The following is a 13,042-nucleotide window of genomic DNA, read 5'->3' as shown; positions in this document are numbered from 1 at the left end:
TTTTATTTCAACAAGCACAGTTAACATACTCCATCACACAAAAGAGGCTGAGACCAGGCTTATAGAATGTTTCATCTGTACTACCTTCATACACCCGTGATGCTAAATCACCTTGGACTGTCTGGCCATCCGTCACATTTTATTTCTACAATTATTGAGCAAAAGTGTCAGCGTGAGTCTCAGTTTATGTCACCAACAATAAATGGTGGACCTCCGCAGATTGTCCTTTTGTACTGTTAATAGGTTTGGGGAAGGACAGGAACCACAGAAGGCAGACATGTATCTAGTTTGGCACACAAAAGCACAATCAGGTTGAGCTGTCAACAAAGAACCAAGACCCATGGTGTGAATTGAAAGAGAATGCTTGTTCACCCAGAAAGCAGTTGGAGACAAGTAGGTGAAAACTATTTTCCCCATGCTTAAAACTATTCTTCTACAGGGGCATCAACCCGTTAGAAGGCAAGCCCCTCTTTACTGGAGGGAAGGTGTATGTGTGCACACACGCACATGCGTGTGCCAGCACGAGAAAGCAAAAGAAATCCATGGAGCCCCTGGTGGTGATCAGTTACTGCTCAGTATGAGCCTTCAAAGCTTCACTAATGAGCTCAGGAACCAGCAAGAAACTGCGTACAAAGCCACTCTGTCAAAGAATCAGTTGTGCTATAATTACACATCTACTTTTTATAAAAATCTTACAGATGCATAGTGCTGGCTTTGCCAGCTCTGGTTATCCACAAAAGCAGCGATGAACACAAGCCAAAGCTACTCACATCATAGGGCATAAAAGAGGTTATTGGTATTCAAGGCCAGGGAGTGAGAAGTTGGTAAACTTTGTAATGCCTACACTGGGGATGGGTAAACTCAATTTCAGCTGTAGGAATCCAATAGTGTTTTTTGAACTGAGACCAAAACCTTGAAAGAGTATCTATCTCCAAACCAGCCAGGCAGTATCAGGCCAGAAGCCATATGTTATCTCTTTAGGGTGCCTCCAACTTCTTCAGATGGAAAAAGAGGTTACTTCAGTCTCCTTGCCATTGTTGTTATTTGATAAACATAACATTTTTGCAGCAGCATTTGAAAACCACAGTCCTGGATGAAAGCCCCAGCCTGCTGCATGCCACAGAACTCAGATTAAAATGATGATCCCAGCCTGTAACAACTGCCAAGCTGAATAATGCACACAACCCATGCCTGCTTAATCTCATCCTCTGCTGATGAGACCACACATATGCCAGAAAGTGTGATTTATTTACAGGTTTAATTTTAAGATTGGATTAAACATAATAATTATCTACTATAGAGTTGGAAGATAATTAAAACTTTCTTTTGTCATCAGCATGAACTGGATTCACAAAAGTAAAAGCACTCCGCAGTATTTACTTCTCTGTAGCTATGCTGGATTGACCATCTGTTCCTTTTTCCCACAGAAATCAGCAGCAAGATGAAATACTATGCAGTTCAACAAGAGCTGAGCCCTGAAGAAATTGCCCAGAAGCTGAGTGTGGCTGAGGAGATGCTGAAGGAGATCAAACGCCGTAAGCCTTTCACTAACCAGAGGCGACTTGCAGATGAGGAGGAAAATGCAGCGGAGAAGTGTGAGTTTTAAGTCTGTTTTCCATTCAGCCACATGTTGATGCGCAGCTGGCTTGGGCTGGGCAGCTCTGGATGTACTGCTGAGCCCCGGGGGAGGATCAGCAGGGCTTGGCATAACTGACTGGTGTGCTGAAGATGATGCTGCTTCCAGTTGCCTGCCCCAAGTCTCTACTGGTGCTTGCTGCCCCCAAGGGGAGAAAAATATGTGTGCCTGTGCACCGCACCACCTCAGCAATAGCTGTATAGGAAGCTTCATGCCAGGGCTGGAACTGCTCATGTGAACATCTGCCTTCCCCCCTGCCAGCTCTGCCATGGGGACAGTAAACTCCAGCAGAGAGAGAAAAACTGCTTGTATGGGAAAGAGTGGGAGCCTAATTCTCACAGCTCGGTGACCATGAGTCAGAGGCCCAGGACAATAAGGACGGCCTTCTCCAGAATAGCCTGGTTGGCTCTGACAATGAAAAGCAAATGAAAAGCAAGGAAAGCCAAGCCTAATTTCTTTTAGGAAAAGCTAGTTGAGAGGGGGAATTAATGGGATAAAAATGAGATACTAAAATGAGAGGCATCTTTCCTTTTCAAAAGAGGGAAAATTAAAATCCAGGTTTAGGATTTCCCAAGTGAGATTTTAACAAACGTGTCCCCTGAATAACAACAGAAATTGCTGCATCAGTAAGTTTCATCAGAAATCCAAGCTTTGGATTAATCAGTGGCCTCTGATTTTTCTTGCAGTGCTACAGCAGGTTGAAGAGTTTCATGAGAGGTACAATGACACCAGATCTCTAGTATTTGATGTGCTGGAGCAGCTCAGCGAACAGGATGTGAAGCTGTCAGACCTGGAGGAGGCATTAAACCAGGCACTTGACCATGTTATACAAACGGAGGATATAAATAAGGAAAACAGAGCCAACCTTCAAAGGCGTGAGGTACATTTATCACAACTGTTGTCTGTGAACACTCCATCTCTGCCGGTGCTTAAAATAGTAGATTTCAAACAATTTAGATTCAGGACTCACTACACCAAAAAAGAATTTCTTGGACCACTCAATGGGATGAGTTTGACTGTCCAGTTCTAAGAAACAAGTTGTGGAAGTGCAAGGTACTATTATATATTCATGGTGTGACAATAAATGACAAGTTTGGCATCACGTGTCTCAGTAGGCCAAGGAAGAGATGGATACTGATGCCTAAACTAGGAAGACATATTACAACAAAACCCAAGAAGCTTAAAATTCCATGTAGCATGGCTCCTATAAACATTGTGGTGGGATTGTTTCACCTATTATGTACTGATTTATAATGTGGAAGGACTTCATGCTCACAAAATTAATTTTATTCTACCAAAACAATTATTTTTAAAGATTCTGCTCTACATTCATGCCCTTGGCTGAGTGCATTCATAGCGTCTCGTCCAAACTTTCTCTCTGGTTCTCCTTAAACAAAATGCATCCCCGCTTTTTCAGGAAGAGCAGACAATTGTCCTTGCATCTTTAAGCACAAATCCATTCTTTAACTGCTCCACAACAGATACCTTGAAACTGGGTTTCCTACTTGCTGGGTGAACAGCCTAGCTATAAGGCTACAGCAGTTTTCCCTTATGCTCTGTTCAAATGAATAGCTTCAGTACTTTGAACAAAGTAATCATTCCAGAGGAGAGCTCAGAGATTTGTCCCCTGAAGCACGGAAGGGGGGCATGTTTGCCTTTAAGTGGTAGTATTAGGTTCAAATCCCATCTGACTGATGAGGAAATTGAATTTTCAGGTTTCTTATCCCAGAAAAATACCCAATCCATCAGCCATACAAAAAGACTTTTGTTTCTCCTCCCAGCAGTTTTGTGACTCTTCAGCTGTTTTTTTTAGTCCTTTAGGGATGCAAAACCAGAATGTCCACCTAAAACTTTTCATTTATTTTTTCAGCAAGGAAGAAAGTGACAAAGAGAACAATTTCTAACCATTTATATGAACTGTTTTCATTTCAATGGCTGAAATTTTTTGGATTCTGGAGGAGAGGGGTTTAGGGAGCAATTTTGGTATTTGAAGAACGATCTTGCAAATTCAGGCCAACCTCTGGCTTTCATAGCTTCAGTGGCTGTTTTGAGCTCATGAAATTTGCAGAGCTAGAAGTTCATGCTGGTGTGGAAGGTCTAATAATTCAATAGAGAAATCAGGCGTGCTGCTCTCGTGAATTCTTCAGCAAGCAGCTTGGGATCCTTACATACAAAGCCTCTTCTGTTGTTCCATTGTTTCATAATTACAGTGCCAAGCTGCAGCTCATCTCACATTTATGAAGCAAAGCCTGAAGTGTGTAGTGGCAATTGTTCACTGTTTTTAACCAGTTGGAACTTCATTATTGCTCACAATGAAGCCAGATGCTGTACAAAGGAGATTGTTCACATCAGCTTTACTATTGACAAAGAAAAGAGATCTCTGTACCGTAGATTTAACAAACCTCCAGAAAAAAAAATAGTCTCCAGACCACTACGAAAAATCCGTGCTTAATTTGTCTCTGCTGGCAGTGCACTGAATAAGGCTTCGTGCCAATAATTGCTCATGCTGTAATATAAAATCATAGAATCATAGAAAGGTTAGAGTTGGAAGGGACCTTAGAGATGATTGAGTTCCAACATCCCTGCCATGGGCAGGGACACCTCCCACAAGACCAGGTTGCTCAAAGCCCCATCCAGCCTGGCCTTGAGCACTTCCAGAGATGGGGCATCCACGACTTCTCTGCGCAGAATGAAATTAGTAATTTTTTAAAAAGTGAAAATTTCTTTCACAAAGACAAGAAAGTGCAAAGAGTTGTATTACAATATGCAGCTATTAGACATGTCTGGGAAAAACTTAGACTTCAACTTTGTCTAAAATCTGTTTAGTTCATCATTTTATCGTTTGATTTAACTTTATTTAACAAAAATGGTAACACTGTATTTTAGCAATGCAAAGATGGGTTTGGATGTGATTTAATTTTATTTTATTTATTGTAGAAACAACATGAGAAGATAAAAGAACAAGTAGATGAAGTGAATGGCATTCTGTTAAATGCCACAACTATTCTGGCAGGACCAGAAAAGGTCAACTCTGAGTTAAGTGAGGTAATAAAGGTAGGTTCCTCAATGACCTGTTTAAATGATATGTCTTGATTTTTTTAACTTTTAAGTCATATGTTTAGACCACTAAATAAAAACCTCTCCTTTTTTTATACTGTTTCAATGAAATACTGATGAATATTCCTCCCAAAAAGTATAAATCTTCCTCGATGAAAAGCTATGTAATTACATTTTACTACCTCGGAAAAACAACTATATTATAAGGACACCTTACTGTAGGCAGAGCTGAATGAAGGGTTTTGCTATGGAGCTCTGAATCATTTCGTTACAAGCAGCTGCAAAAAGATGCCCTGGTAAAAGACTGCAATATATGCTAAATTCCTTTTCTCGTGCCTGCAAGTGTGCATAGGAGAAGGTTAAAGATCCCAGCTATTGGTGTTAAAACCAGCCATTGTCAGAGTTTAAAACACATATAAACAGATTGCGTTAGAAAAATCCTCTTCTGGAACTGTAGGCTAGTATCTGGTGTTTTGAATGAGACAAGATGACGTAGGAAATTTTTAGAAATTTTAGATTTTCGGACTTATTATGAAAAGATGAAGAAAATACAACTGGGATTTTGCTAACTAAAATATTTACCAAAGCTGCTTCTTTTCCCCACCATGTTTTATTTTAAAATTCTGAGATAATTTATGACAAATGAAAATTCTCCATAGTCTTTTTTTCTGGTTGTAGTTTCCAACTTCTTTTTTTAACATAAAAGCAAATATCAAAAGTCATTCATTTTTCTTTGAAAAAGTAATTTAAAAAAAACAGAAAGAAGACAGTTTGCTTTATAACCCTCCCTAAGTGATCAAGCAGTATGATTTTTTTTTTTCTCCAGTGTTTTGTACAAAAAAAAATTGCTGCAGTTTATCATTTTGGGTCCTCCACTCCTATGGATAAGTTTACACATAGGGGACGTTCACACTGCAGGGAAGGAAGTAGTATGCAAATATCATACATCTTTCATCCACATCAGCAATAAGTATTTTCGCACTTCACTCATTCATCCTTTTTCTTTCCCTCCGTTTCATACTTTTTTCATCTAGGTTCTATATATAATCCTCAAACATATCAGCAAGTTTGTGTATCGGAGAGCAGGTGAATGCAGGCCCATTTGGTCTTCCCCCCAAGTATTTCATATAAGGAAGAAGTATGACTAAGGCAAAGGGATAGTACTTCTCCTTGCCTATACGTACATATAGATAGTGTTTAGGTGGACTGATTTACAAATTAGACTACCCCAAGATCTCCTAGAATGAGGGATATCTCTGTGCAAGGAGGCAGAAAGGCCAGGGCCTGTTTTCCACAATGTGGCACAGTTCACAGCCATACAGCTAAACTCTCTGCCCCCCTCCAGCTATTGCAAAATTGTCCCCAGGGCACAGGCACTGCCCCATGCTATCCCCCAAGGAGGCAGGTTTGGGAGAGTGGCGGGTGGCCAGGGCCAAAACAGTGCCAGGGTCCACGCAGTAATGGGATGATGCATAAGCCCAACCACCACAGCACTCTTTAGTTTACTTGTATAGATATCATTTAGAAGTCTCAAAAACCAATTTCTGGCCTGCAGTCTTCACAGAGAAGAAGTAAAAAAAAAATTTAAAAAAATAGGGGTTCTACCTCCCAATTTAAGAAGCAACAAAATGAGGGAATTTTGGCGGAGATATAGTTTAATTACTTCACCTATGAGCACTTCACGCTGAAAGACTTGTCATTGGCAGCATTCTGAAGTAAACATACAAGATAGTAAGACATTTATCAACTGTCTTTCTTTCATATTTTAAACATATGTCTCTAATATCTTTTTAAGGGATTCCTGGAATTTTGCTTGATTTTTTTCTTCGTGCATTTGTTTTGCTATACTGACATTCGTGGGACAGACTCTTTTATATCATTCCTCTTTCTTATCTGTTAAAAATATAACATAAAACAAATAAAACACAAAACAACATCATAATAATATAAAGGCTAAAATAAAATATAATAATCAAAATGCAGACTTGATTTTTTACAATTTTCATCTTCTTTCCTTCCTTCCTTATTTTGTTCAGAATGTGTCAGGGTTCTACGCAGAAATAGATGGAGCAAAAAAGGAATTGCAAGAAAAAATAGCCAATCTGTCTCTGTTTGATGATGCTTTGGTAGAAAAGGCTATGCATCATGCACACAACCTAAGAAGACTTGCTGATGAGCTGGACCGGTAAAAGTTAACTTCAGCAGACTCTTTTCATACAAGTGCTACTGATTGAACAGCTGAATGAACTAAAAGACAAGCAGAAACACAGTGACATTAAATATTCTGTCTGTAAATAGGCACTAAACAAATCACTGCTAAGTCATGTATGGAAGGACTTGTCATGGTCCAGAGGGAAAAGCTGAAGTTGAGTTACAGAAAATTTATTAATCTTTTCAAAGAATAAACATGTATCTTGCACAATATTCTCCCTTTTCCAATTTGGCATGTTCTTCTCTTCCCATAGCAAGAGAATGGGAAAGGTAGATTACTGACAAGTAAAATAATACAGGCAGATTAAATGGGGTTTGCAGAAACAGCTCATGTCAGTAAGTTCATTCACATTAAAAAATGTTTAGCATTAAGGGCCACAAAATGGGCTTTGGGATAATTGTTTTTCAAGAACTGGTTTATAGATGGAATAGTTCTGCTACTCAATAGGTTGTGTCCTAGTGAAACTGGCCCACTGTAACACCAAAAACTTACTGTAAGACTTCCTATTTTGCTGAAAAATACTAAATGCATCAACTTTCCCTTAATTTACTAAAAAGTAACTTCTAGACAGATATGGAATATGATTTTATTTGCAATTGGCACTACCCATGGAAAAATCACTGCTGCAAATGAATTCTTAAATAAAATATGTCACCAAATTCTACCCTAAGTAACATCATGGACATAAGCTTTTGGAAGACAAAACTACTCTTCAAGTATGTTATCTAAATACCAGTTATTTCTTAATATTAGTGTGCCCTAGATAGGAGATTAAAATAGAAAAAAAAATAACAGATGGTTTTCTTTTGTACAATTGTATAAAGCTGACATCTGAAACTCTGTTCTATAATGCCACACAAACTGCAGACAGCCCAAAAAACAAACAATATGTTCAGTCTGAGATCAGCTAACTGGGGGCAGCAGAATCACTTGAAAGAAAATACCCCATATGGCTAACCCTTTATCCCTTACCAAAATAATTTAAAAATTACTACCAAGTCCAACACATTAAGAATTTAACAGAAAGTAAATAGAAATAATTATGAAATATCCAGATGGAAATGTGCTGACTCTTTTATTTGTTGAGAAGATTTCCTGCAGTGAAACTTTAATCCTTTAAAATATTTAGCTTGTCTTCAAATCATTTTGGTTTTATTGCTTTGCTTTATAAGCCTGTTAGGCTTTTGTTTGGTCTTAGGTCCCCTTTTGTCTTAGGGGAATATAGCAGGAAATTCTTGCAACAACAATGAATCTGAAAACTTAATAATCCCTTAGTGTGCAAACAATTTGAAGTGAATACACACACGTGTAATTATATATAAATAGTCTATAACTAACATATATTCTGAAATCTGTTTATCACAAAAATATTAAAAAATAATATTTATTCAAAGTTGCTAACAGCTGAAGGTTGAGTCCCAAACCACCTGGTGTTTGGAATCTCCCCTGAAGACCATTCATTTTCTAATATGCAAATCAAGCTCTACCATGACAGCAAAACTATCTTGTGTTTTTTAAATCTATCTTTTTGCAAAGTTTCATGACCACAGGCAGTTCTTCATCTGATCCTCCCCATTTTCCCACCTATTTTTGGAAAATATAAATAGCCCAGTGATAAAGCTGTCCTGGCCACTGGAACACACAAGCCTTTCCATTCATGGCCAGGAGTTATCCTTGAAGAAGGACAACTGATAGATCTGTTATTCTGTTAAATTATGAAATATCTAATCTAGATTAAAAAAGATAAAACTCAGTAGTCACTTGTTGGTGCTCACATAGATGTTAAGGGAAAAGTTCCCAGAATTAAACCACTGGGAAGTACCTTCTATCCACATACTTTTCACCTGCTTCAGATTGATATAAATGGTCGTATACAATGAAGAGAATACTACTTAGGTCAAGTACATTTGTGCATGTGATTATATAGTCAGAATTCACACAATGTTACGAAAATTATTCATTTTGAAAGTACTTTGATTCAGTTTGGTTTCTTCCTCCTTTTACTCTCTTTTTAACAGGAATTTGTATGGTGTTGATACAAATGGTTTGGTACAAAGGGCAATAAATGCTTCAAATGTGTATGAAAACATTGCTGGTTATATTGAAGAAGCCAATAAAAGTGCATTGCTGGCACTGAACACAACAAACCGGGTCAATGATGTAAGTATTTTTCATAATATCAACTTTTACTTTGCAATGCCTCAGGGACTTCAGACAGTTAACTATAAAGAAAAAACAAGATTTAGCTTAACTGTCAGCGTTGAACTTCTCATTGCACATTTTGCTTCATCTACTATTTCCTGAATTAAATCCTAGGTGGTTAATTATTCTGCCAGCCTAAAGTTCCCTGGTATTCAAAAAGAAGCAACAGGTTCTTCTGTCCCTAAGTATAGGGTGATGCTTCTCTGTGTCGTCACTCAAATCGAGGCATTTCTGTTAAAGTCCAGACAACTCCCTGGCCCTGTAGGACCCTGAGCTGACATTCAGTGCCCAAGTCCACCTACTCCACACAGCACCATGTGCCAGGAAAGGATCTAACAGAAGCATCACTGTTTCTCATTGAAAGTCAAGTTAAAATGGGGCAAATAGCCCACTCACACACTCATACAGGGATGAGGAAGCTAATTTTGTCTCTGCCCTTGTTGTTCTAAAATATTTTATTTGTATTTTTGTACGTATACAGTTTCTGACCTATATACATGTTACTTAACAGCAATTTGTTAGTGGAATAGCAAGAGGATTTGGCTAGATTACAGGGGCCTGAACCTCAGAAAGCTGTGGCATTTCAGGTCCAGTCCTCTGCTTCCAGCATGCGACTGTGGACTGCAAGGCCAGACACACACAGTGCAAGTGTTCATCACCCATCGGAGATGACAGTAGGAACGAACAGTCACAATGCCTAACCAACATGCAGCATGAGTATCAGGTTGAGCATGCTGGAGCTGATAAATTAAGAGGACTTTTGCGCTTTCTGCACCTTCATTATTCAGTGTTGTTGTCTGGAAAAACATACATTTCTCCAAATTTTAATTGCAATCTACAGAAAATTTTGCTTTGCGGACTTTTTTTTTCCAATCCAACTGTCAATTGTAAACGTTAACAAAGGAAATGAAACTACAGCGACTTCGCAGTTGCATTTATGTGAAGTAATATGTTGTCCTCAATTAAACACCATAAAGAGAAACATTTGATAAGCATTATTCTGACTTTATTTTTTTGGAACATCCTTGTAGGCTGCAGTTGGAATTGATACTCAGATCATTTACCATAAAGGTAAAAGCGAAGAACTTCTCAACCAAGCCACAGAGTTACAACGGACAGCAGCTGGCAGTAAATATACATCTTCTCTACTTTTCCAGTCAGTTTACAAGCGCGTGTGTTTTACAATAAATTTCAAAAGCACATCACTAAGGCAGAACTACTGCTGTAACAGAATAGCGTATTGATCGAAGTTACCACACAAAGTACTTGAAATGGCCACAGGCACAGTTTGAGTCGTTCATGTATTGTCATCCTGACAAATGCTGAAAGTTTATTTCATTCACAAAAGGACCACTTCAGACATAAACTACTGTTTAACCATGTTATCCTGCAAACAGTTGTTCACAGGTAAATATGCTCAATCAAGTAGTTCAACTGAAATCAATTCACAACAGCTTAAGCATTCAGAAAGCTGGATTTCACCAGTGAAGGATAATAAAAAATGTTAAAGGATTTTGGCCTTTTTTTCACTGAAAATGAAAGAAAGATCTAAAATTACAGAAATTATCTCTTAATTTTTTCAGGACCTTTTGAGTTCCTTAAAACTTCTCCTGTATACTTGCAGCTATTCTCAGCAGTTCTGGTAAAGCAAAGAGAGATAGCACTGACTGAGATACAGGTCTCCAGATTCTTCTGAGACACCCTGCGGGAAGCGAATAATGGCTGGGAGCTGCAAGGTTGCTTTTTCCTTTAGATTATGTGAAGTCAAGAGTGCTGGTATGGCCTATACTAAAAGAGGCCATGGTATACTGCCTATGGTGTATTAAATGCTTAATAACATACCTCTACAGGCTAAAATTTACTTTTCTAAATGCCGCTTTGATGCCACTGAACTACACCTCCTATTTTCTCCCTACAGGTAATGATTTAACCATTGCAGACACCAGCCTGCACATTAATGGCACTTTTGCTAGAATGAATGCTCTGCGAAGCCAACTGATGAGAGTCATCACAAAAATGCAATCAGCAGAGCCAGGTTGTAAGAGGAAGTTCATCTTTGTGATGCTTTATCTTCATATATTTAAGAGCATATTTTATCTTTGCATATGGCCTATAAAGTTGGTATTAAGATTTCAGTCCCAAGGAAGCCTAAAGGAATTTGACTGAAACTATAAGATCTGGATAGCAAACATCCAGCTTTAACACATTCATAACGAAATTATATGCTTTTCCACCTGAAATTATTAATGTTCTTCTTGATCCTCCTTACTATAATTGTCCTCTCCCATGCTACTATTGATCTTTTCAGAGTTTGGATAATCTACAAGTCTGTGGATTTGTTGTATTGATAATCAAAATCTAATTCACGTATACATCACACCTGGCGAGTATTTGGGAGGTAACTACTAGCAGTCTTGATTGATAAAACATCACGTTAGTTTTTCAGAAAAGGGACATCATAGAGCGTTCAGCAAGTATAACTGAAGGTGTTCAAAGCTGACATGGTCAAGATTTCTTCATTAATTTCACCTAAAAATGGCTGGGTTTTACTGCCAAGACATTATCATATGCAAAATCCCACAGGTTTTACAAATACAGTAGTTGGTAACTCCAAAAAGAATAAAAACCTCAAAACGCCACGTATGACAAAACAAAACCACTTTGGACATGAGAATTTGTTAAATTTTAAGAATTAAGTAACTGTTGTCCAACAACTGGAAGTTTTGAATATTCCCTGTGGAAATAAAGGGAAAACGAACCGAGCTAGGTTGGGTGTCCATTCCGCAGAAGGTATAATCCCCTTAGCCTCACTACTTTCTAAATACTGGTTACAGCTTGATTGAATCTTTGAAAGAGTTCATTTCTTCTCATCCGCTATTTATTTTGTAGTGGAGGCCAGAGAGCGTTTGGAGAAAGCTAAAATGAAGATTGCAGAGGCTGTAAGTGCTACCACGACAGTAACACAGGCTACAACTCCCATGGATGAGAACGTGAGGCTGTGGTCTCAAAACCTGCAAGACTTCCAGCACGGTTCAGTGGCATATGACAGTGCTATGTATTCAGCTGGGGATGCAGGTATGGTGACCTGAATTTTGCCATTCCTTAATATTAAAAGGTCAGGGAGTCATTGCAACATCATATTGTAAGAATTGTTTACGGTTATAGTCTTCTAGCATTTTTCTTCCATGAAAATATTATAAAGTCAGCAGTTGTCTAGAGGCTTGACTGTACTTTAAAACTTTTGGATACTTGCACATTTCCAAAAATGACTTAAACACTTAAGGGCTGAAGTCTTATTGGCTTCTAAGTTGATTTTATCAGGGTACCAGGGTCACACTGAATGGTAGATAGCTTGTTTAAATACTTCTTGCTATTGTGATTGGCATTTAAGTTTGTTTTTTTAACATTGTGAGGCATTTTAAAACAGGGCCCTTTTGTCCTCAGTAGTACAAATGTGGAGGAGAAATGGTCCCTGACTCGATGAGCTTGCAGGCTAAACAACGGAGGCAAAGAGGATTAGGGAGGATACATAATATTTAAGCAGAGTGATCACTGGAAAAGCTTGTAAACATCACATTAATTCCACTTTTATTATCAGGGGGAGGAGTAAGAGTAGAGTAATTTAATGTTATTTCCAGAATTCAGTAATGGATAAGACCCTCTCACTAATATTTTGGGTTAAGTGAGTGCTCCCAAGAACTGGTATAAAAGTGGTTCCCTCCACAAGAAGAAATTTAGTACTATTCAATAGCCCGACTTCTGGCTCAAGAACTGGAAGCAACTCACATTTCTCTGAGCTTTTCATCCAAAGGAAAAACTGAGCCACTCCCTCTGGGAATGGGTAAGCTCACTGCTCATCACTGCACAGACGTCCATAAGGGTGTAGTTAATGTAACAGTAGTTGTATTGCGTTGCTGTAAAGTGGTTTTGATCAC

The 13,042-nt window shown here is 38.4% G+C and overlaps 1 protein-coding gene across 2 annotated transcripts in view; it reads left to right on the top strand.

The window, feature by feature from the left end:
• Window positions 1-13,042, top strand: part of LAMA4 (laminin subunit alpha 4) — a 100,960-nt gene that overhangs the window by 52,282 nt on the left and 35,636 nt on the right. For both annotated transcript variants that reach the window (XM_074150139.1, XM_074150140.1), the window contains exons 10-17: window positions 1,428-1,595; window positions 2,323-2,516; window positions 4,574-4,690; window positions 6,730-6,878; window positions 8,924-9,065; window positions 10,139-10,235; window positions 11,026-11,142; window positions 11,997-12,182. In XM_074150139.1, the coding sequence (XP_074006240.1) occupies window positions 1,428-1,595; window positions 2,323-2,516; window positions 4,574-4,690; window positions 6,730-6,878; window positions 8,924-9,065; window positions 10,139-10,235; window positions 11,026-11,142; window positions 11,997-12,182 (1,170 nt within the window). The remainder of the gene's footprint in view (window positions 1-1,427; window positions 1,596-2,322; window positions 2,517-4,573; window positions 4,691-6,729; window positions 6,879-8,923; window positions 9,066-10,138; window positions 10,236-11,025; window positions 11,143-11,996; window positions 12,183-13,042) is intronic.

This window comes from Numenius arquata, chromosome 7 (assembly GCF_964106895.1).
Source record: "Numenius arquata chromosome 7, bNumArq3.hap1.1, whole genome shotgun sequence".
NCBI lineage: Eukaryota > Metazoa > Chordata > Aves > Charadriiformes > Scolopacidae > Numenius > Numenius arquata.
The sequence above is the reverse complement of the archived record's forward strand: the minus strand, read 5'-3'. Positions and strand labels throughout refer to the sequence as shown.